Genomic DNA, 23,713 nt, shown 5'->3' on the forward strand with positions numbered 1-23,713 from the left:
TACAGCGCTTGGCACGTAGTAAGTGCTTAACAATTACCACGAATGCCGCGTTTATTATTATCGGTGATAGCGGGATAAAATCCGTGCCAGACTGAAATTTTGAGGCCGGGAATAATTTTTAAGAGTGCCCTTGGGCGAGAAAAAACGTTCGTCCGCAAAGTGCCACCGTTGGACATTGAATCTTTTCCAGTAGAGTTAAGGTGATATTTTTCAATCGCCAAACACCACGAGCGGGGGAAAGCTCACCGATTTGGCCTCAGAGATCCTTAAGGACGACCCCGCCTGTGGAGAGGAAAGAGCTGCGGCGATGACCGCTGTTCGGTCGTCTCCTCTGAAGCGGCCAGAGCGACGCGCCTTTCGGATGAGACGGAGGGTATTCTGAGGTTTCGCGTGGCAAGTCGAGATACGACGTTACCCTTATTCCTTATTCCCTGCCGTTTCCCCCGTTTGTATTCATCTCCGCATCCCTCTCCCCCCGTCTAGACTATCAGCTCCTTGTGGGCACGGATTTTGCCCATCAACTGTAGCGCAGTTGACGCGTCTACTGTAGCGTAGCGTACTGGAGCGTATCGCACAGTCCCGATTGCTCAGTAACAGTGCTCCGCACCCAGTAGGTGCTCAACAGATGCCACTGATGGGTCGATGGCCTTGCGTCTCCCCTGAGGTTGGGCGAGGATCCTCCCGGCGGGGAGCGGCAAGGAGAGGAAGCCGGGAGGTCCCAGAAGCCTGGCGGGCTTCGACCACATCTGCCTCGGGTAGCTTCATTCAATAGTATCTATTGAGCGCTCACTATCATAATAATAGTAATGTTGGTATTTGTTGAGCGCTTACTATGTGCAGAGCACCGTTCTAAGCGCTGGGGGAGATAGAGGGGAATCGGGTCGCCCCACGTGAGACTCACGGTTAATCCCCATTTTACAGATGAGGGAACCGAGGCACAGAGAAGTGAAGCGACTCGCCCACGGTCACACGGCCGACGAGCGGTAGAGCCGGGAGTCGAACCCGTGACCCCTGACTCCGAAGCCCGGGCTCTCTCCACTGAGCCACGCCGTGCAGAGCACCGTACCGAGCGCTTGGAATGGACAATTGGGCAACAGATAGAGACCATCCCTGCCCAGTGACGGGCTTACGGTCTAGCCGGGGGAGACGGACGGACGAAAACGAGACAACTTAATAGAATCAAGGGGATGGACGCCTCATTAACACATAATAATAAAATAATCGTTCCCCCACCCTCCCCGTCCGCAGCCGGCCCCGTGCGGCGGGGGAGACGCGAGCCCCGAACCAGCTCGGTGCCGACGCGGAGCCGGAAGCCGAGGCCCGGGGGGGCCGCCCGCCTCGCTTTCCGCCTCAGCGCGGCCGGCCCGTTGCTTGTGTGCCGCGCCTCCCTACCCCCGTCGCTCACCTCCGTCTTCCTTTTTGTCTTACAGCAGCAGAACTTCAAGCAGAAAGTGGTCGCGCTCCTGCGGAGGTTTAAAGTGTCCGACGAGGTAAGGCCCGCCGACCTCCGGTCTGCCTCTTCCGCTTCGTCTGCTTGGGGCGCGTCTCTCCCGCCGACCGGGAGCCCGTGGCGGCCGGGGACCGCGTCTACCAGTCTGTCCTGTTGTAGACGCCCTGTACGGTGCTCGGCCCACAGTGGACGCTCAGTCAATACAACCGATCGGTCGACCGATTCATTCATTCGGTCGTATTTATCGGGCGCTTACTCCGTGCAAAGCACCGCACTAAACGCTTGCTCGATTCCAACTCGTTCGTTCATTCGTTCGTATTCATCGAGCGCCGACCACGTGCAGAGCGCTGGACTAAGCCCTTGGAATGTACAGTGGGGCAACAGATAGAGACAGTCCCTCCCCGGCAACGGGCTCGCAGTCTAAACGGGCAGACAGACAACAAAACAAGTAGTCTGGCGTCGATATAGTCAAGATCAGTAGAATCATAGAGATATAATAATGTCGGTATTTGTTAAGCGCTTACTATGTGCAGAGCGCTCTTCTAAGCGCTGGGGGGGATTTAGAGGAGTGAAATGACTCGCCCACAGTCACAGAGCTGACGAGTGCCAGAGCCGGGATTCGAACCCATGACCTCCGACTCCCGAGCCCACGCTCTTTCCACTGAGCCACGCTGCTTCTCTGGATAGGCACCGCGGTATATGTTAAGCGCTGACTCCGTGCCAGGCATTGTCCCAAGTGCTGGGGCGGGTACGAGATGATCAGGTGCCACATGGGGCTCCCCGACTAAGAAGGAAACTGCCTTTTGTACCTGGAAGAGCACTGTTTCTCGGGCTGGACCGATGCCCAGCACGGCGCGTGGCTGGCAAAAGCCAATGGAAATGCCCCCCCCACTTCCTCGTCATCTTTTACTTCCATTCATTCATTCATTCAATAGTATTCATGGAGCGCTTACTATGTGCAGAGCACCGGACCGAGCGCTCGGAACGAACGAGTCGGCGACGGATAGGGACGGTCCCCGCCCTCCGACGGGCTCACGGTCCGATCGGGGGAGACGGACGGACGGGAACGACGGCGACGGATAGAGTCGAGGGGAAGGACGTCTCGTAAGGACGATGGCGACTGAATAGAATCAGGGTGACGTACATCTCATTAAACAAAATAAAATAAATAGGGTGATGAAGATATATCCGGTCGAGCGGACGAGTACGGTGCCGAGGGGGTGGGACGGGAGAGGGGGAGGAGGAGAGGGAAAGGGGGGAGAAGAGGGTTTAGCTGCGGAGAGGTGAAGGGGGCGTAGAGGGAGCGGAGGGGAAAGGGGGGGAGCTCCGCCTGGGAAGGCCTCTCGGAGGAGGTGAGCTTTAAGTAGGGATTCGAAGAGGGGAAGAGAATCAGATCGTCGGAGGCGAGGAGGGAGGGCGTTCCGGGACCGCGGGAGGACGCGGCCCGGGGGTCGACGGCGGGACGGGCGGGACCGGGGGACGGCGAGGAGGCGGGCGGCGGAGGAGCGGAGCGTGCGGTGGAAAGAGAGAAGGGAGGAGAGGTAGGAGGGGGCGAGGTGACGGACGGCCTCGAAGCCCAGAGTGAGAAGTTTTTGTTTGGAGCGGAGGTCGACAGGCAACCGCTGGAGGCGTTTAAGAAAGGGAGTGACAGGCCCGGAGCGTTTCTGCGGGAAGACGAGCCGGGCGGCGGAGTGAAGGATAGACCGGAGCGGGGCGAGGGAGGAGGAAGGGAGATCGGAGAGAAGGCCGACGCGGCAGTCTGGCCGGGATATGACGAGAGCCTTTCCAGAGGGCCATCCAGGGCCCTGCAAAGATCCCAGCGTGGCCCAATAACAATAATAATAATAACGAGGGTGTTGGTTAAGCACCTACTATGGGCCGTGAACTTTTCTAATAGTAACGATAATGTTGGTATTTGTTAAGCGCTTACGACGTGCCGAGCGCTGTTCTAAGCGCTGGGGGAGATACAGGGTGATCAGGTGGTCCCACGTGAGGCTCACGGTTAATCCCCATTTTCCAGATGAGGGAACCGAGGCACAGAGAAGTGAAGCGACTCGCCCACAGTCCCACGGCTGCCGAGTGGCAGAGCCGGGAGTCGAACCCGTGACCTCTGACTCCCGAGCCCGGGCTCTTTCCACTGAAGCCACGCTGCTTCTCCAATAATGATGATAAGCTTCGTGATTATGCTATCTGTTACGCGCTTCCCGTGTGCCAGGGCCTGGGAGTCAGGAGGTCATAGGTTCTAGTTCCGGCCCTGCCGACTGTGTGCTGGGTGACGCTGGGCGAGTCACTTCCACTTCTCTGGGCCTCATTTACCTCGTCTGTAAAATGGGGATCGAGACTGTGAGCCCCACGTGGGACAGGGACTGTGTCCAACCCGATAGGAGCAGCATGGCCTGATGGCAAGAGCCCGGGCTCGGGAGTCAGGGGTCGTGAGTTCTAATCCCGGCTTCGCCACTCCTCTGTTGTGTGACCTTGGGCGAGTCCCTTCGTTACTCTGTGCCTCAGTTGCCTCATCGGTAAAATGGGAATTGAGACCGTGAGCCCCTCGTGGGACAATCCGACTACCTTGTATTTACCCCATTGCTTGGCGCATAGTAAGCACTCAACAAATACCATTATTATTATTAGTAAGTGTCGGGGCGGATACGAGCAAATCAGGTCGGACACAGTTCCCGTCCCACGTGGGGCTCGCAGTCTCAATCCCCGTTCTGTCGATGAGGTCACGGAGACACAGAGAAGTGAAGCGACTGGCCCGAGGTCCCACGGCAGACGAGCGACGGAGCTGGGATTAGAACCCGTGACCTCTGACGCCCGGGCCTGGGCTCTGTCCACTGTGTCCGGCTCCCAGATTAACGGATTCTGATGGTTGGACCGGGGACCTGGGAGGCAGAGGGAGACTGCTTTCTGGTCCCGGCTCCGCCACTCCTCTGCTGAGTGACCTTTGGCAAGTCACTACACTTCTCTGGGCCTCAGCTGCCTCATCTGCAGAATGGGGATTGAGACCGTGGGTCCCCCGTGGGACAGGGATTATGTCCACACTCGTATCTGCCCCAACGCTTAGTCCACTGCCTGGCACGTAGCACTTAACAAATATCATAAGAAAAAGGGCGGGAGGGAGAGAAAAAGGGCATTGAATTTTGCCGACGAGGAACCTCGGGCACAGAGAAGTGAAGTGAGTCGCCCGAGGTGACACGGCAAGAACACGGCAGGTCTTGATCTTGTCTGTCCGTCTCCCCCGATTAGACCGTAAGCCCGTCGAAGGGCAGGGACCCTCTCTATCTGTCGCCGATTTGTACATTCCAAGCGCTCAGTACGGTGCTCTGCACAGAGTAAGAGCTCAATAAATACGAATGAATGAATGAATGAATGAATGAATGATTAGGACAGATCTTTCGGCGTTTTCTCCCAACCTGTCCCTAACAGCCGGTGTGAGCGTACCGATTAACGAGTGCTCTGTTTTAACCGACTACCTACCGTGTGTCCTGAAAACCCCGGAAAGGCCGGCCGGAGGTAGCCGTGTCCCTTTTTGACCACGCACAGTCCTAGTGGTTTCTGAATACGATCTTCCCGAGGATCCTCTTTCATCTCGAATACAGAGAGCTGGTACAGAGGAGTTTTAGAAATAGCATTTTCGCACCTTCCCTCTGCTCTTCAAGTATTTTCCGAGTCGGAAGGCTGAGCTAATGAAGCGTGGAATCCACGAAAACAGAACCGTCCCTCGCTCTGGACTCGCCGGCCCGGGTAGAAAGAGCTCGGTCCTGGGAGGCCGGAGGTTTGGGTCCTTCATCCAGCTCCTCCACCTTCCCGCTGTGTGACCTTAGGCAAGTCAGTTCACTTCTCTGGGCCTCAGTTTCCTCATCTGTCAGAATGGGGATTAAATACCTGTTCTCCCTCCCCGTCAGACTGTGAGCCCCGTGTAGGACAGGGTCTGTGTCCGACTTGATTAACTTGTATCTAACCCCGGCGCTTAGAACAGTGCTTGACATGCAGTAAACCCTGGACAAAGAGAGGATTAATAGTAACATTAATAATAATAATAATAATAATAATAATCTCCTCCCAGTGAAGCTCGGGGACCCAGGCTGAAGGAGGAATCACTCCACTGGGGAACTGCTGATATGGATGATGACGATGATGATGATGTTGGTCTTTGTTAAGCTCTTACTATGTGCCGAGCACTGTTCCAAGCGCTGGGGTAGATAGAAGGTCATCAGGTCGTCCCACGTGGGGCTCACAGTCTTCACATTTTACAGATGAGGTGACCGAGGCACAGAGAAGTTAAGTGACTTGCCTAAGGTCACACAGCTGACGAGGGGCGGAGCCGGGATCAGAACCCACCACCTCTGACTCCCAAGCCCGGGCTCTTTGTGTCGTTCGCTCATTCAGTCGTATTTCCTGAGCGCTCGCTATGTGCAAAGCCCTGTACTAAGTGCTTGGGAGAGTCCGATACATTCCCTGATGATACTTGTTAAGCGCTCACTACGTGCCAGCCACCGTACTAAGCGCCAGGGTGGAAACGAGCAAATCGAGTGGAACACGGTCCCTGTCCCATGTGGGACTCACGGTCTCGGCCCCTATTTTACAGATGAGGTCACTGAGAAGTAAAGCGAGTTCATTCCGTCGTATTTACTGAGCGCTTATTGTGTGCGGAGCGCTGTACCGAGCGCTTGGTACGTACAATTCGGCAACAGATAGGGACAGTCCCTGCCCGACGACGGTCTCACGTCTAGAATGAACGGTGCTTGACACATAGTAATCACTTAACAAATGCCATAACGATAAATGGAAGGGAAGCAGCGTGGCTCAGTGGAAAAGAGCCTGGGCTTTGGAGTCAGAGGTCACGAGTTCGACTCCAGGCTCTGCCACTTGTCAGCTGTGTGACTGTGGGCGAGTCACTTAACTTCTCCGTGCCTCAGTTCCCTCATCTGGAAAACGGGGATGAAGACCGTGAGCCTCACGTGGGACAACCCGATTACCCTGTATCTCCCCCAGCGCTTAGAACGGTGCTCTGCACATAGTAAGCGCTTAACAAATACCAACATTATTATTATTATTATTATTATTATTATTATTATTATTATTAAATCAATCAGAGGTGTCAATTGAGCGCTTACCCTGTGCAGAGCGCTGTACTAAGCAGCGGTATGAGAAGCAGCGTGGCTCAGCGGAAAGAGCCCGGGCTTGGGAGTCAGAGTTTATAGGTTCGAATCCCGCCTCTGCCACTCGTCAGCTGGGTGACTCTGGGCAAGTCACTTCTCTGTGCCTCGGTTCCCTCATCTGTCAAATGGGGATTGAGACTGTGAGCCTCACGTGGGACGACCTGATGACTCTTTGTCTACCCCAGTGCTTAGAACAGTGCTCGGCGTATAGTAAGCGCTTAACAAATACCAACGTCATTATTATTATTATTATTAAGCACTTGGGAGAGTACGAGACAACAGATTTGGGAGACACGTTCCCTGCCCACAGCGAGCTAATAACGAGTGCAGCCTGAGGAGCAGCGTGGCCTACCCTGGGAGTCGGAAGACCTGAGTTCTACTCCAGGCTCTGCCAGTTAGCTGCTGTGTGATCTGGGGCAAGTCACTTCTCTGGGCCTCAGTTTTCTCATAATAATCATGGCATTTGTTAAGCACCTACTCTGTGCCTAGCGCTGTTCTGAGTGCCGGGGATAGCAATTATTAAGCACTTACTATTCGCCAGCCACTGTTCTAAGCGCTGGGGGAGATACGGGGTCACCGGGTTGTCCCGCGGGGGGCTCGCGGTCTCAACTCCCGTTTTACAGATGAGGTAGCTGAGGCACAGAGAACTTGCCCAAAGTCTAGCAGCTGACGAGTGTCAGAACCGGGATTAGAACCCACAACCTCCGACTCCCAAGCCTGGGCTCTTTCCACCGGGGTTTCAGTCGGCCCGTTCCGCTGCCCACGCGGACTGGGAGCCCCACGTGGGACGGGGACTGTCCCCCACCTGATTATCTCCCATTTACCCCGGAACCTTAATTATTTATGTGTATTGACGTCCGCCTCCCCCTCTAGACTGTGAGCTCCTCGCGGGCAGGGACTGTGTCTGGCGTCGCATCGGACTCTCCCAAGCACTTAGTACAAGGCTTTGCACATAGTGAGCGCTCAGTAAATACGACTGAATGAGTGAATGACACAAAGTAACTGCTTCACAAACATCCATTAGACCGTGAGCCCGTCAGGGAGCAGGGACTGTCTCTATCCGTTGCCGATTCGTAACAATAATAATAACGTCGGTATTTGTTAAGCGCTTACTATGTGCAGAGCACCGTTCTAAGCGCTGGGGGAGATACAAGGTCGTCGGGTCGTCCCACGTGGGGCTCACGGTCTTCATCCCCATTTTACAGATGAGAGAACCGAGGCACAGAGAAGTGAAGTGACTCGCCCACAGTCACACAGCTGATAAGGGGCAGGGCCGGGATTCGAACTCATGACCTCCGACTCCGAAGCCCGGGCTCTTTCCACCGAGCCACGCTGCTTCCCGTTCCAAGCGCTTAGTACAGTGCTGTGCACATAGTAAGCACTCCATAAATACTATTGAATGAATAAGAGTAATAATGATAAGGTTCTAATTGGGATATTAGAAAGCATTCATATTAATACCTGCCTCCCCTCCAACCTCCCCCCTTGTTATGGGCGGGGAATTACCGTATTGTGCTGCGGCAAGCGCTCAGTACAGTGCTCTGCACCCTGTAAGCGTTCAGTAAATACCCCTGATTGATCGACGGTAGGGGAGAGATGTCACGTTGCCAAGCTCCCTTCGCCTGCCCTCGAGTCCGTATCCCACGGTGCGCCGCCCCCAGCAGACGCCCCACCAGTCCGACCGACGGGTTGGTGTCTCGGACGTAGGTGCTGGATTCGGAACAGGACCCGGCCGAACACGTCCCAGAGGTGGAGGAGGACCTGGACCTTCTGTACGACACCTTGGATATCGAGAACCCCAGCGACAGCGGGCCCGAGATGGAAGACGACGACAGCGTCCTCAGCACTCCCAAACCAAAGTTGAAGTAAGGAAGGGATCGCGGCCTCTCCCCCCCGCCCCGCTCTGCCTGGGGCTGAGGCCCAGCCGGGGGACTCCCTCGAACTCGCAGCCAGGGTGCGGGTCCCCCCTTTCTCCCTGGGATGGTGATGATACATAATTACGGTATTTGTTAAGCGCTCGCTCTGTGCCAGGCACTGTATAAGCGCTAGGGTGGATACAAGCGGATGGGGTTGGACGCAGTCCCTGTCCCCCGTGGGGCTCGCACTCTCGATCCCATTTTACAGATGAGGTAACCGAGGCCCACAGAAATAACCGTGATAATGACGACGGCGTCGGTTAAGCGCTTGCTACGTGCCGAGCGCCGTTCTAAACACCAGGGTAGATTCAGGGTAGTCAGGTTGTCCCACGTGGGGCTCACAGTTTTAGTCCCCGTTTTACAGACGAGGTCACTGAAGGCCCAGAGAAGCGAAGCGACTTGCCCGAGGTTACGCGGCAGCCGCGTGGCGGCGTCAGGATTCGAACCCATGGCCGCCTGACTCCGGGGCCTGCAGTCTCGCCCGCTTGCCCGTGGTTCCGAAGAAGAGGCAAGAGGGCACCGGGGTTGTGTCCAGCGAGCAGAATTCTAAGCAGAATTCTGTCCCACGGGGACTGGGCTCCCTGGGCGGGGGCCTCCGTGGCAAGCGGCAGGTTGCCGGGGGGAATCGGAGGAGTGGCCAGTCACCGAAGAGGCCGGGCTTAGAGCCGCTGGGTAGGGTGAAATGGGCTGGGGCTGGGGCTGGGGCTGGGGCAGGGCCGACCAGCCCAGCCTTTCCCCGGCCCGCGTCTGCGGCGGCCCGGCACTCCCTCCCTGCCGCTCTTTCTAAATAATAATAACGTTGGCGTCTGGTAAGCGCTTACTATGTGCAGAGCACCGTCCTAAGCGCTGGGGGAGATACGGGGTCATCGGGTCGTCCCACGTGAGGCTCACGGTCTTCGTCTCCATTTTACAGATGAGGGAACTGAGGCCCAGGGAAGTGAAGTGACTGGCCCACGGTCCCACAGCTGCCAAGGGGCAGAGCCGGGATTCCGAACCCGTGACCTCTGACTCCCAAGCCCCGGCTCTTTCCGCTGAGCCACGCTGCTTCTCTGCTTCTAAAGCCAGATCGAAGCTCGGTCCAGTTCCGACTCAGTTCCTCCCTGCTTGGACGCTCCGCGGAGAGTTCAGTTGGCCAGAGGGATGTCTGGTTTCGAACCCGTCTTATCACGAAATTGTCGGGTCTCCCGAGACCCGCTCCCCCTCTTCCTGTCTCCCCCGTCTTTCAGCAGAATCGGGGAGAGATTTTTTTCAAAGAGCAGTGACCGCGCCGTCGCGGTCTTTGAGTCGGGGCGAAGAGACAACGCCCTGCCTGGCGACGGAGGCCGGGCGGCGGCGAGACGGGGGCCGGGCTCTCCGTCTCCCTCTCGCCTCCCCGTCGGCCCCTCCTCGTTAGAACAGACGGGGCGCTTCTCGCCCCGGGCCTCCGAAGAGGAGGAGAGGGGTCGTGCGGGACGCCCGGAAAAATCCCGGGAACTCCCCTCCCTCCTCGTGCGCCGGAGGCGTGGGTGGGGATCTCGGGGAGAGATGCCGAGGCGATAAAGCCGTCGCCTTCCCTTCTCTTCGCCGTCTAGACCTTATTTCGAAGGCTTATCACACTCCAGCTCTCAGACGGAAATCGGAAGCATCCACAGCGTCAGGAGTCAAAAGGAGCCCCCGAGTCCGGTGAGTGACCCTCCGCGGGGGAGCGTGGTTGGCGGGCGTTGCGTCTGGGTGCGCGCCCCAGCCGCCCTTTCTCTAGCTCGAGTCTGCCTAGGCTCCGCTGATTGAGCCCTGTTACTTCAGGTCATCGGTGATAATGATAACGATGATGGCATTTGTTAAGCGCCGACTGTGTGCAAAGCACTGTAAGCGCTGGGAAGGGTTCAAGGTGATCAGGCTGTCCCCCGTGGGGCTCACGGTCTTAATCCCCATTTTACAGATGGGGTAACTGAGGCCCAGAGAAGGGAAGTGACTCGCCCGAAGTCACAGGGCCGACGAGCGGCTGAGCCGGGGTTTGAACCCGTGACCTCTGACTCCCAAGCGCGGGCTCTTTCCGCTGAGCCGCGCTGCTTCTCCACCTCGTGGCCTCTTTCTTCTAACCTCACCGCGGCGGTCTCACCGACCCCCCCGGCCCCGAGGGTAGCGGTCTCGCTGTCCTAAGCGCCTCTGGGCAGAGCGGGTTTGTTGTCGTCGTTACGATTACTATCATTGATGATAATCATATTTATAGAGAGCTTCCTGATTGCGGAGCACTGTATTCTGGTATTGTGACCCCAGGACTCTTCACACGGGCTTCGCAGACCGCCGGCTGTAGCGGCTGGCTTCCCCGCCGCTTTCCTTAAGCCGGCGGATCCTTAAGCCCGTCCTGTGACCAGAGCCAGGCGGCCAAAGCGTGGAAGCGGCGGGGCCCGGTGGCTAGAGTCCGGGCCTGGGAGTCAGAAGGACCTGGGTTCTAATCCCGGCTCCACCGCTTGTCTGCTGGGTGGCTTTGGGCCGGTCACGTCACTTCTCTGGGCCTCAGTTCCATCAGCCCTGAAATGGGGATTAAGCACGCGAGCCCACGTGGGACGTGGACCGTGTCCGACCCGATTCGCTTGTATCCAAGCCAGTGCTTAGAACGGCGCCTGGCACACAATAAGCACTTGACAGATGCCACAGTAATAATAGTAATTCCCAGACCCACCCAGCCCACTCTTTCTTCTTTTCGCCACTTACTAGGCTGAGGCCCAGAACTCTCTGAAGCCTTTAGCCAGAGCGGGACTGGATCCTACCCAGCAGCGTGAAATCGTACGCATCTAGGCGTGTTGGGGATCTGGCAAAAAACGGATCTAGGGCCTCCGAAACTATCAACCTGATACTTCCTGGACGATACGGAGACTCCTCTGGAATGACTGTGTTCGTAGTGTCGTGCGTTCGATTCAAGTGCTCGTTCAGAGATCCATCCCCGGGAAAACTAAGCAGTGGTCTGGGATTCTCCGCCGCAGTTTCTGCTTTCCGTAGTTACGGATGCTGCTTTCCTCACGCTTACTGCAGCTAATCGGGAGGTGGATTTTAGTCCACCAAGAAAGTAGTCATGTAGATTCAGCGGGCCGGCGTGAGCGTCGCCTAATTCGACTGGCTTCTTGAGAGTCTAGCGTGCCCGGGGCTCAGGGGGCCGGGGCGGGGGTGGACGCGGGGGGCCGGCCTTACTCCCGAACCTCCTCGGTTGCTGGGTGGCCTTCTCTCTCCCTGTGTCTCATCATTCCTTTGGGTTCCACGCGCCCCATCTCTCTGCTCTGGAAAGGCGCAGACGCCCTCTCGGTACCGTGTTTCGGTTCTGGGTCCCCTCTTGACTTCCGTCTCGTCTCAAGCAGATGGAAGTGCCTGAAAAGACAAGGAGCCTGGGGATGAAACATCCGGGCGAAAGCGTCTCTGACACGGCGGCCTATGTAAGTATTCCTCTTCTCAGTTGCTTCCCGTGACGTGGGCGACGCAGCGCGGCTCAGCGGAGAGAGCCCGGGCTTCGGAGTCGGAGGTCACGGGTTCGACTCCCGGCTCTGCCGCTCGTCAGCCGCGTGGCCGTGGGCGAGTCACTTCACTTCTCCGGGCCTCGGTTCCCTCATCTGGAAAACGGGGATTCACCGCGAGCCTCACGTGGGACGACCCGATGACCCTGTCTCTCCCCCAGCGCTTAGAACGGTGCTCTGCACATAGTAAGCGCTTAACAGATACCGACATCATCATCATTATTATTATTTCTGCAGTGCTTACTCTGTGCCAAGCACTGAGATGAAAACAGGGTAGACCCAAGATCGTCGGACCGGGAACAATCCCGGGGCCACCTGTGGCTCACAGTCTAAGAGAGAGGGAGAACGGGTGTTTTCTCCCCGCTTTACAGACGAGAGAACCGAAGCCTAGAGGAGTGAAGTGATTTGCCCAAGGTCACACAGCAGGCAAGTGGCAGAGGCGGGACGAGAATCCGGGTCTTCGGACTCCCAAATCCCGTGCTCTGTCCACCAGACCGCGCCGCCCTCTCCGCCCCTCAGCAGGCGGGAGAGAAGTCGGGCTTCTGGTTCTCTTCCAATTTAGGGGCTTTTTCTTAACCAGCCTCTGCTCAGCCCGTCGGCTGGGCTCGCCAATAGTCGACCTCCCGTACCCGCGTGCCCTTCTGCCCACTCAAGACTCCGAGGAGGCCGAAATTAAAAACTTCGTAGAACTACCCAGAGCAAGCACCTGATATTGTCGTGCGCGACCCCGCATCTGAAAAGGCACCGGAACCTAAACCTCCCTTCTGTGTCGTCTACGCGCTGAGTCATTTAAGCACTTGCTATTCACCCCACGCCCGGCCCCACGGCACTTACGACCACTTAGAGGTCATGGGTTCGACTCCCGGCTCTGCCGCTTGTCAGCCGTGTGACCGTGGGCGGGTCGCTTCACTTCTCTGTGCCTCGGTTCCCTCATCTGGAAAATGGGGATTAAGACTGTGAACCTCACGTGGGATGACCTGTTTACCCTGTATCTCCCCCAGCGCTCGGAACAGCGCTCTGCAAATAGTAAGCGCTTAACAAATACCAACATTATTATTATTATTACTTACGTCCATATCCTTATACTCTCCGGTGTCCCCTGATTGTTATTTATTTTAATACCTGTCACCCTCCCTAGACCGGAAGCTCCTCTTATTCGTGTACTCTGTTGCATTCACCTAAGCATTTAGTACAATGCCCTGCACACGCTAAGCGCTCAATACATACCACTGACTGATTTCTGAAGCGCTTCAGCCGCACAGTTTACTTTCCCTTTATGGGACCCTGGATTCTGTTTGCTAACGGTAGGATTCGTCTAGTGGACAGAGCACGGGCCTGGGAAGCAGAGAGACCTGGTTCACCTGTCTGCTGTGTGACCTTGAGCAGGTCACCTCAGTTCTCTGTGCCTCAGGCATCTCGTCGGTAAAATGGAGATTAAGACCGGGAGCCCCGTGTGGGACGGGGACCGCGTCCAACCCGATTTGTGGTGGTAACCACCTCAGCACCCAGTACGGTGCCTGGCACATAGTAAGCGCTTAGCAGATACCACAGTTATTATTTGGGTCCAGCTGGGGTCTCGATCCTAAATGAGTCGTGGACCCCCGGAGGCTAGTGGATAGAGCCTGGGCCTGTAAGTCAGAAGGACCGGCTCTGCCGCTTCGCTGCTGTGTGACTTGGGCCAGTCACTTCACTTCTCTGGGCCCCCATCACTTCATCTGTAAAGCGGGACTTGAGACTGTGAGCTTCTTGTGGGACAGGGACCGATCTACTCGTATCCACCCCCGCGCTCGGAACAGCGCCGGCCACATAGTAAGCGCTTAACAAATGCCACGGTTATCATATCGCTATTATTCTGCCCAGCGGTGTTTAGGGCCGGGCTGGAAGATTGGTCCGTGCATTCTGGAAAGCGGGGGCCCCCACTCCTTTGAGGGATGGAGCTGGAGGTTTGGGAAATGGACCTCTCCCTCCTGACGCACCTTTTCCCTCGCCAGGAGCCCAGCCAGCAAGAAGACAGCCAGGAAGGCGAGCTTTCCACGCTGGATGTGTTCATTGAGAAACTTCCGCCGAGCGGGAAGATCACCAAGACGGAATCTTTAATTATCCCTTCCACCAGGTAAGGTGCATGAGGCCCAACAGTTGCACTGCCCACCTCTCCCTAGGGGCGCCCGGGTCTGACCGGGGCCGTGGGTGCACGGTCGTGCCGGGGTCGGTTGAGTTCCCCACCCCAGGTTGGCGTTAGGGTTATTTTTCTGGTAGTGGTATTTGTTAAGCGCTTACTACGTGCCAGGGACCGTACTGAGTGCCGGAGTAGTTACAGGCCAGTCGGGTGGGACGCGGTCTCTGTCCCACATGGGGCTCACCGTCTTAAGCCCCGTTTTACGGATGAGGTCACTGAGGCTCAGAGAAGTGTATTGACTCGCCCGAGGTCACACAGCAGACAAGTGCCGGAGCCCAGATTACCCTCACTCCCAGGCCTGTGCTCTTTCCACTAGGCCACGCTGCTTCTCATCTGGGAGAAAAGCATGGCGTAGTGGATAGAGGATGAGCCTGGGAGTCAGAAGGTCGTGGGTTCTAATTCTAATTCCGGGTCCGCCACTTGTCTGCCGTGTGACCTTGGGCAGTCATTTCACTTTTCTCTGCCGCAGTTACTTAATACATAAAATGGGGATCGTGACTGTGGGGCCTCTCTGTGACAGGGATCCTGTCCAACTTGTTTTGCTTCTCTCCACTTCTGCGCTTAGTAGAGTACCTAGCACATAGTAAGTGCATAACAAATACCGTAATTATTATTATTATTACCTGGACCACAGGCTCCTATGGTTGTCAGGTTGGCCTGAGGGCTTCCCGTGGGCCCGGAAGCCGGAGAGAAGAAGAGGCTTATGCGACCTCTGGCTGGATAATAATAATAAAAAAAAAAATAATAATGATAATGGCATTTATTAAGTGTTTACTATGTGCCAAGCACTGGGGTGGATACGAGCAAATTGGGTGGACACGGTCCCTGTCCCCCTTGGGGCTCACAGTCTCAATCCCCATTGTACAGATGAGGTTACTGCGGCACAGAGAAGTGAAATGACTTGCCCGAGGTCACACGGCAGACAGGTGACAGAGCCGGGATTAGAACCCATGACCTTCTGACTCCTAGGCCCGGGCTCTGTTCACTACGCCATGCTGCTTCTCACAGTTTATCACCACAAAAGGTAGTGGCCGTAAGGAGCCGTGACACTCGGGGATAGGCTGTGTATCCCCTTTGACCTGGGAGCTCGGTGGCTGGGGGCTTGAGGAGGAAGAAATGGGAAACCCCGGAGTCTGGAGGAGAGAAAATACTGCGAGTGAGCTAACCCAACTCCGTCCTGCTCTGTGTCTGGGGCCACTTGTGGGAGGAACTTTCAGGAACGCATCCTGAATAACCACACCTCCCTGGGGAAGCTTTTGAGGAACCGTCCTAATCAGTTCCTCATGAATTGCCTCTTCATTGATTGTGGGGATTTTACCGACCCGAGAAAAGAGAAATCTGAGGTAGACTCTGGTTCCCCGAAACCCCCCCCAGAACTCTAGGGAGAATCCGTCAGCGTCAGTTACTGGATTACCGACAGATTGGATTCGATTTTAACCTGGGAGAAATGAGTGAAACTCTTCTTCAGAGACAATTTTCTGAGAAGCTCATTTTTCCGAGACCGCTCCGTAGGGATTAAAATATGAGTAGGCTTTCCGGTAAACTTTCTGAGCCTCCGTTCTTCCGTCTCGCGACCCAGTCTTCTGGGAAATCGATCTCTGAGAGGGACAGGTTGAGAAGCCGTAGGTGGGGGGGAGGAGAACGAGAGTTTTCCCTGTAAACGGGAGCTTTGTGAGGGCTTGTTGCGAGCCTCGCCTTTTAATAATTAATAGTGATAGAAATCGGATTTATTAAGCGGTTACTGTGTGCTAAACAATGTACTGAGCTCCGGGATAGCTACAGGTGAATCAGGTGAGGCACAGTCCCTGTGCCACTTGGCACCCACGGTCTAAGTTGGAGGGAGAACAGACGAGGAGACTTTCCCGTTTTATCTTCCACACCCTCCTCACGGAATGCTTTTGTCAAAATATGATGGGCCTGCTCCTCTGCCCCCTCTAAACCCTAAGCCCCTTGTTACTTTTACCAACCCTGTTGTATTATACTCTCCCAAGCCCTCGTTAGAGCGCCCAGCACCCAGTAAGCCCTCAAGTGCTACTCTCCTACTCCAACCCAATAATAATAATAATAATAATAATGTTGGTATTCGTTAAGCGCTTACTGTGTGCCGAGCACTGTTCTAAGCGCTGGGGGAGATCCAGGGTCATCGGGTCGTCCCACGTGAGGCTCACGGCTAATCCCCATTTTACAGATGAAGTAACTGAGGCACAGAGAAGTGAAGTGACTCGCCCACGGTCACACAGCTGACAGATGGCAGAGCCGGGATTCAAACCCATGACCTCTGACTCCCAAACCCGGGCTCTTTCCACTGAGCCACGCTGCCTCTCCTAGCCCCGCACACTTTGTTCCTCTAATGCTAACCTTCTCACTGTACCTCCATCTCGTCTAGTTCACCGCCCACCTCTAGCCCAAATCCTGCCTCCGGCCTGGAACGCCCTCCCTCCCCATCGTCTGACGGACGATGACTCTCCCCGCCTTCGAAGGCTCATAGAAGGCGCGTCTCCTCCAGGACGCCTTCCCTGGCTGCGCCCTCCTTTCCTCTTCTCCCGCTCCCTTCTGCGTCACTCTGACTCGCTCCCTTTACTCGTCCCCCAGCCCCACAGCGCTTATGTCCGTATCTGTCATTTATCTATTTCTACTAGGGTCCCTTTCCCCCGCTCTAGACTCCGTGTGGGTAGGGAACGTGACTGTTTATTGTCACAGCGTACTGTCCCGAGCGCTTAGTCCAGAGCTCCGCGCGCAGCGGGCGCTCGGTAAACACGATCGACCGACGGACCGAAACGCCATCGATGGATCCTCCGGTCCCGGGAACGGCGTCCTCGATCCCGGCCGCTTCCCGGGGCTGGCGGGTTTGCCCGCGGTTCAGGCCGTTGTCGGTTCAGCAGGTCAGAGGGGAAGCAGACCGGCCGGCGGGGGCGGAGCACTTCGCTGAAGGAAAGGCAGCCGGTGAGGCCCCAGAACGAAAGAGCCAACAGCCTAGATAACGAACGCTCTCCAGACACCAGGAATCACCTGCAGGTAAAGTGGGGGAGTCGTCGCCCGGCCCCTTCCTCCCACCCTCGCCGAGGAGTCCGCCGTCACCGTTCCCCACCCCCCCTTCCGCTGTTCACGTCCCCAACCAGGGAAAGGAGGCGGTAAGGCGGGAGAGAAGAGCAGGGAACCGCTGTCACTGCCGCCACCGAGGATGTGACTGGACTCCGTTCTCAGTTCTCCAGCTGCCCAAGACCACCCACCCAAAAGGCCCGAACGTGGTCTCCCAGGCGGGGGAGACCCCGATCCCGGCCCACAGGAGGACTTGGAAGAGGGTAGAGCGGAGCATCCGGAGGCACACGCCCTAACCTCTCCCGCCCCGCCGACTAACCCGGGGCGGGAGGCGGGAAGAACCTCCGTGGACCTCACACACGGAGCCTCTTGAGGGAGGCCCCGATTCCCTCCCCCCACCCCCCGCCCCGCCCTCCCCCACGGCTTGCGACTGGAATGCTCACCGGAGTTTCAGTGTGGGAGCTGTGGCGGACTCTCCTGGGCTAGAAGAGCGAACCCCTCCAGCGTCCGTCTTGTGTGTGGTTTTCCTCCAGATTCCCAGGAAAACGGTGTACGATCAGCTGAACCACATCTTAATTTCCGACGACCAGCTCCCTGAGAATATTATTCTGGTCAACACTTCCGACTGGCAAGGCCAGGTAAGAAGAGGGCCACCGGCGTGCTCTTCCTCATCGCGGAAGTGAAGGACTCGTTCGTGGCGGGCAGGTCCAGGGAACCAGCGCCTAGTACAGTGCTCCGCACGCAGTAAACGCTCGAGAGATGCAATCGAGTGAACGAATGAACCTGTCTTTTTACTTCTGTATCGTACTCTCCCAAGCGCGTGGATGAACGTGTGTTTTTATTGCTGTATTGTATTCATTCATTCGTTCGATAATATTTATTGAGTGCTTACTGTGTGCAGAGCACTGTACTGAGCGCTTGGAATGTATAAATCGGTAACAGATGGAGACGGTCCCTGCCCTTTGATGGGCTTACAGTCTAATTGGGGGAGACGGACGGACAAGAACAGTGGCGATAAATAGAATCGAGGGGAAGAACGTCTCATTAAAACCAATAGCAAATAAATAGAATCAGGGCGATGTACATCTCCTTAACAAAATAAATAGGGTGATGAAGATATATACAGTGGAGCGGACGGGTTAGGGTGGCCGAGGGGGTGGGACGGGAGAGGGGGAGGAGCAGAGAGAAAGTGGGGAGAAGAGAGTTTAGCTGCGGAGAGGTGGCGGGGGTAGAGGGAGCAGAGGGAAAAGGAGAGCGTGGTACAGTGCCTTGTGTACGGTAAGCGCTCAGTAAATACTGTTGAATGAATGACCGGGTCCCAGCGTAGGCGTGAGCAGCCTCTGCCCGTAAGCTTTTTACCCGTAATCTTGATTTCAGGGCTGTTACGGGAATGGCCAGTCAACAGAGGCTGTAGAAATCACAGTTTTTTCATTTACGTTAGTTGCTATCTCGCCGTCTATATCGTCAGCTCCTTACGGGCTGGGAACGTGTCTTCCAACTCCTCTTTTTTTTAACGGTATATCTGTTGAGCACTCGCTATGCGTCAAACGCTATTCTAAGGATAAGCAGGTTGGGATTCAATCCCTGTCTCACCTAGCGCTCCCATTCTAAGCCAGGGAGGAGGATTTTAACCCAAACTCTCCCAAGCACTCAGTAGAGTGCTCTGTACACAGCAAGCGCTCAATGAATACAACTGAACGAATGGATCGATCCATCCGTCAATCGATGGTATTTATCGAGCGCTTTACTGTGTGCAGAGCACTGTACTACGTGCTTGGGAGAGTTCGATATAACAGTGTACAGACACATTCCCAGACCGCAGTGACTTAATTGATCGATTGGGAAAGTTTGGTGTCAGTTTGACCAAGTCTTTGGTAAAACCCTTTCCACTTATATCCGTGGTGAGATTTGCCTCTGTCTTTTGGTGGAGGTGGGGGGGGGGGGGTGGTTGGGAGTTTCCTCTTTGCACATTAAGAATAAGAATAGCAGTAATGTCTGGAGGGAAAAGACCTTTTAGAGCTGACTTGAATCCAGCCCCTGAGGGTAGTGAAGGAGGAGGCGGGGAAGTTCCCCAGTGAACTTGTCTTGTCTTGTCTAGCCTAATGGTTCACGCTTGTCGTTCTGTTAAATTTAGTTTCTTTCAGACATCTTGCAAAAACACACCCTCCCCGTGGTCTGCACTTGCTCTTCGGCCGATATTCAGGCAGCGTTCAGTACCATCGTCTCACGGATACAGAGATAGTAAGTCCTCGAACAACTCTTCTCGGGTCAGTCCCCGCCAATGATGATGATGGTGATGAAGGTATTTGTTAAGCGCATACTGTGCGTCAGGTGCCGTACTAAGCCCTGGGGAAGATAAGAGCAGATGGGGTTGGACCCAGTCCCTGTCCCATGTGAGGCTCACAGTCTCCATCCCCATTTTCCAGATGAGGGAACTGAGGCCTAGAGAAGTGAAGTGACTTGCCCAGGATCACACAGCAGACAAGTGGCGGAGCTGGGATTAGAACCCATGACCTTTTGACTCCCAGGCTCGTGCTCTGTCCCCTACGCCGCGCTGCGTCTCGTGAAACCTGAATCACTGGGTAGATGGGCGTTCATTTAACGTAGATTGCGGGCCCGGTTCTCGGAAGATCAAGTCCTCTTCCCCCCACCTCCCAGATTCCATGTTTTAATCAAAGGCTTTTCTGGGGAAGCATAACGAAGACATTCCAGACCGAAAATAAGGTCTTCTCTCCGAGTTAGTCTCTTTTTGGACATCGGAGAAAGACGGCTCGATCTTCAGGGTGGAGATGGAAAGAACCTGAAAGCGGCGCCTGGCATCTTTCGGAGCCTCATGTCATATTTCCCTTTCGATTCCTCCCTGACGCTGGTCAAGCCCTTAGGGAAGAGTAGTGAGAAGGCAGTGTTCCTAATGGATCGAACCCGGGCCTGAGAGTCAAAAGGACGTAGGTTCTAATCCCGGCTCCGCCACTTGTCTGCCGTGTGACCGGGGGCAAGTCAGTTCATTTCTCTGGGCCTCAGTTCCCTCTTCTGGAAAATGGAGCTTAAGATCGGGTGCCCCTGGGGAACATAATGTCCAACCAGATTATCTACCCCAGCGCTTAGTACGGTGCCTGGCACGTAGAAGGTGCTTAACAAGTGCCATTAAAATAAAAAATGCAATGATCCTCCCAAACCACCGGAGGACTGGTCGATGCAGTGCATGCTCAGTTGAGCTCTTGACGCTCTGTACAGTTCCCCAGTGCCTGAAAGAGAGGTCCATTTCCTAGCAGGAAGGAGGAACTTGAAGCCCTTTTTATTTTATTTTTTTAAATGGTATTTGTTAAGCACTTACTAAGTGCCAGGCATTGTACTGAGCACTGGGGTAGCTACAAGCCAGTCAGGTTGGACACAGTCTAGGTCCCACTTGGGGCTCACCGTCTTAAGCCCCGGTTTACTGTAACTGAGGCACCGAGAAGTGAAGCGACTTGCCCCAGGTCACACAGCAGACAAGCGGCAGAGCTGGGATTGGGAGAACTGTGTAATCAGGATAGCCGGCTCTGTATTAGGGGTCATAGGTCGGACACTTAAATATCGCACTTACTCCAAACCCAAGTAAACCATCTCCAAATATCAGCATCATCCCGTCAATACTGACGACGATAATAATAACGGTACGCGTTAAGTGCGTACTACGTGCCAGGCATTGTACTGAGCACCGGGATGGATCCAAGATCGTCCGGTTGGACACAGTCCCTGCCCTACGTAGGGCTCACAGTCTAAGTGGGAGGGAGAACGGGCATTGATTCTCCATCTTACCGATGATGAAACTGGGGTCCTGAGATGTGAAGTGACTTGCCCAAGGCCATAAGGCAGACCGGGGACTAGAGCCCAGGCCCTCTCTTCCCTTCTCTTTGTGTGTTACAGCTGTAATTGCAATTCTCAACCTCCAAATCCGGTGAAGATCGCGGTGGCGGGAGCTCAGAACTATCTCAGTGCCGTCCTCAGGCTCTTTGTGGACCAGCTGTCTCACAGGACTCCCGACTGGCTTGGCTACATGAGGTTTCTGATCATCCCATTAGGTAACAGAGAAACCAGGCTCCGAAGGAAGGGGCGTGTTCAGGGATGGGTGGCAGAGGGTGATTTGGAGGGGAAAACAGATTTGCCTTGGAGATTTTTAAAAAATTTGCCAGCCCATTAAATACGTTCCCGTAACGTTTCCTCCGTGACGAGAAAGATGGCCAGGAATGAATAAAAACAATATTCTTTCTCACCTACCAAGGCAGAAATCAGTCAATCACTCAAGCTAAATTATCGGGTGTCTTCTGTGTGCAGAGCACTGTACTAAAGGCCTGGGAGCGTGCAATATAAAGGATTTAGGTAAGACGTTCCCTGCCCATGAAAAGGTTGCAGTCTTGAGGGAGCTTACAGTCTAGAGGGAAACCAAATTGACTGAACTCTCAGTAACACCAGTCAGTCATATTTACTGAGCGCTTACTGTGTGAGGAGCACTGTACTAAGCACTTGGGAGAGGCCAGGAGAACAATAAACACATTCCCTGCCCGCAACGAGCTTACAGTCTAGGGGACTCTGCCTGGGGCAGAGGATGGAGGCGGCACCGTGCGGCTGACCACAGTGGAGGAGGCTCCTTCTTCTCTCCCTTCAGTGAGATGATGATGATGATGATGATGGTATTTGTTAAGCACTTACTATGTGCCAAGCACTGTTCTGAACACTGGGGTTGATACAAGGTAATCGGGTGGTCCCACGTGGGGCTCATAGTCTTAATCCCCGTTTTACAGATGAGGTCCCCGAGGCCCAGAGAAGTGAAGCGGCTCGCCCAGAGTCACCCAGCAGACAAGTGGCGGAGCCGGGATTAGAACCCACGACCTCTGACTCCCAAGCCCGGGCTCTTTCCACTGAGCCAAGCTGCTCTGGAGGCCACATCCAGTCCCATCTAATTCTCTGGCCCATTTTGTTGAACGGAGTGTTTGTCGGTAACTGTAATTTGGACGAAAATCTAGTCCTGGCAACATTTCTGTGCACAGTCATTGAAAGTGTGGTTTATCCCACCTATTCTCTGGCATTCCCCTCTAGACTGTAAACTCCCTTCTAGATTATAAGCTCACTGGGGGCGGGGAACATGTCTACTAAGTTATATTGTACTCTCCCAAATGTTTAATACAGTGCTCTGCACACAGTAAGCGCTCTATAAATACCATTGATCGGTCGACTGACTGACCGGGGCGCTGCATACCTCCTCCCCCAGAACCCCGAAAGGAACCCCTGGGTAGCCGGAAGAACTTTGAGAGTTCAGGAGCTTTCGGCTACCGCTGCTTCCTAAAACTCCCCCGGAGGTGAGTTCGACTCATGAACTCAGAAAGTCCCCCGCCTATCTAAAATGACTCGGTGGTGATCTCCCAGAGAAGAATACCATCTAGAATTGGAGCTGTGATGGCATTTTGTTTTTTGCAACCATCTGAAAGAGCAGTTTGATTTTGCATTTGTTAACTAGCCGGGACCCCACTCTCTTTCTTTCCTAGGTTCTCATCCAGTGGCCAAATATCTGGGCTCTGTTGATTATAGGTACAATAATTTCTTCCAAGACCTAGCCTGGAGAGATCTCTTCAACAAACTTGAAGCGCAGACCACTGGTAAGAAGAGATTTCCATGTCTTAAGATAGTCGAACAAAAATTTGAATGCTTTAAATTTGGTGGAATCCAAAGGAGCAAGAAATTTGATTTTTACAATGTTGGCTTAGTTTTGTGACTCCTCGAAGCTGTCTCACTTTTGCTTCGGGGACCCCAACTCAGAACCCCCTGGCATGGCTTTAACTCTTCTGTGAGCCCGTCATTGGGCATTCCGTGCCATTCCGTCCCATTCCGTGCCGGTGGATCACATCTATTAGTCACTGCTGGAGTGTGACATTAAGCTTTCTGAAGCTTAGAAATTTCATCTGCAGGCCCAGCTGGGCTGGTGTCCCACATTCCGTGCCATGCACCGGATCATCCCAGTGCAGCATAATCCTCGACATTATCTTATTGGCTCACTGATCAGAAATACCCTTTCGTGGTCCTTTTCTACTGAGAAAAGATCCTCATTCCGCTCCTCTATTTGTTTTCTTTCCCATGCAGTACAAGACAGTCCAGATATTGTGTCCAGAATAACCCAGTATATACAAGGGGCCAACTTTGCCCATCAGCTCCCGATCGCAGAAGCCATGCTGACCTACAAGCAGAAGAGGTAAAAGATGTCATTTCGCTCCCTCCGACTCTAGAAACGGGGCTCGGGGTAAAACGCGGCGAGGGGGGCCAAAGCCGTCTTGTCTTAAAACGCACAGACCGGCTTTAGTCCTGACAACACTGACTGACCGCATAAGGTTGGCAGGGACAAGCCCACGGCTTCTCCAAAGGAGTGTGCCCTGGTTTTGGCCGCCCCTCGGATGAGGATGAAAATCCTTGACGTTAATCAAGACAGCAGTCGTATTCTCTGCTCCCTGACTTCT

At 54.8% G+C, this 23,713-nt stretch overlaps 1 protein-coding gene across 14 annotated transcripts in view; it reads left to right on the plus strand.

Annotated features, from left to right (window-relative positions):
• Window positions 1-23,713, plus strand: part of PACS2 (phosphofurin acidic cluster sorting protein 2) — a 161,262-nt gene that overhangs the window by 106,598 nt on the left and 30,951 nt on the right. For 4 of the 14 annotated variants that reach the window (XM_029060929.2, XM_039910717.1, XM_039910763.1 and 1 more), the window contains 12 exons: window positions 1,431-1,490; window positions 8,320-8,477; window positions 10,100-10,190; window positions 11,858-11,935; window positions 14,005-14,126; window positions 17,069-17,204; window positions 17,309-17,491; window positions 17,762-17,866; window positions 19,363-19,469; window positions 21,135-21,289; window positions 22,751-22,861; window positions 23,343-23,451. In XM_029060929.2, coding sequence (XP_028916762.1) covers window positions 1,431-1,490; window positions 8,320-8,477; window positions 10,100-10,190; window positions 11,858-11,935; window positions 14,005-14,126; window positions 17,069-17,204; window positions 17,309-17,491; window positions 17,762-17,866; window positions 19,363-19,469; window positions 21,135-21,289; window positions 22,751-22,861; window positions 23,343-23,451 — 1,415 coding nt within the window. The remainder of the gene's footprint in view (window positions 1-1,430; window positions 1,491-8,319; window positions 8,478-10,099; window positions 10,191-11,857; window positions 11,936-14,004; window positions 14,127-17,068; window positions 17,205-17,308; window positions 17,492-17,761; window positions 17,867-19,362; window positions 19,470-21,134; window positions 21,290-22,750; window positions 22,862-23,342; window positions 23,452-23,713) is intronic. The other 10 variants (XM_039910706.1, XM_039910740.1, XM_039910771.1 and 7 more) reach the window with 6 other exon arrangements.

Source organism: Ornithorhynchus anatinus, chromosome 1 (assembly GCF_004115215.2).
Source record: "Ornithorhynchus anatinus isolate Pmale09 chromosome 1, mOrnAna1.pri.v4, whole genome shotgun sequence".
NCBI lineage: Eukaryota > Metazoa > Chordata > Mammalia > Monotremata > Ornithorhynchidae > Ornithorhynchus > Ornithorhynchus anatinus.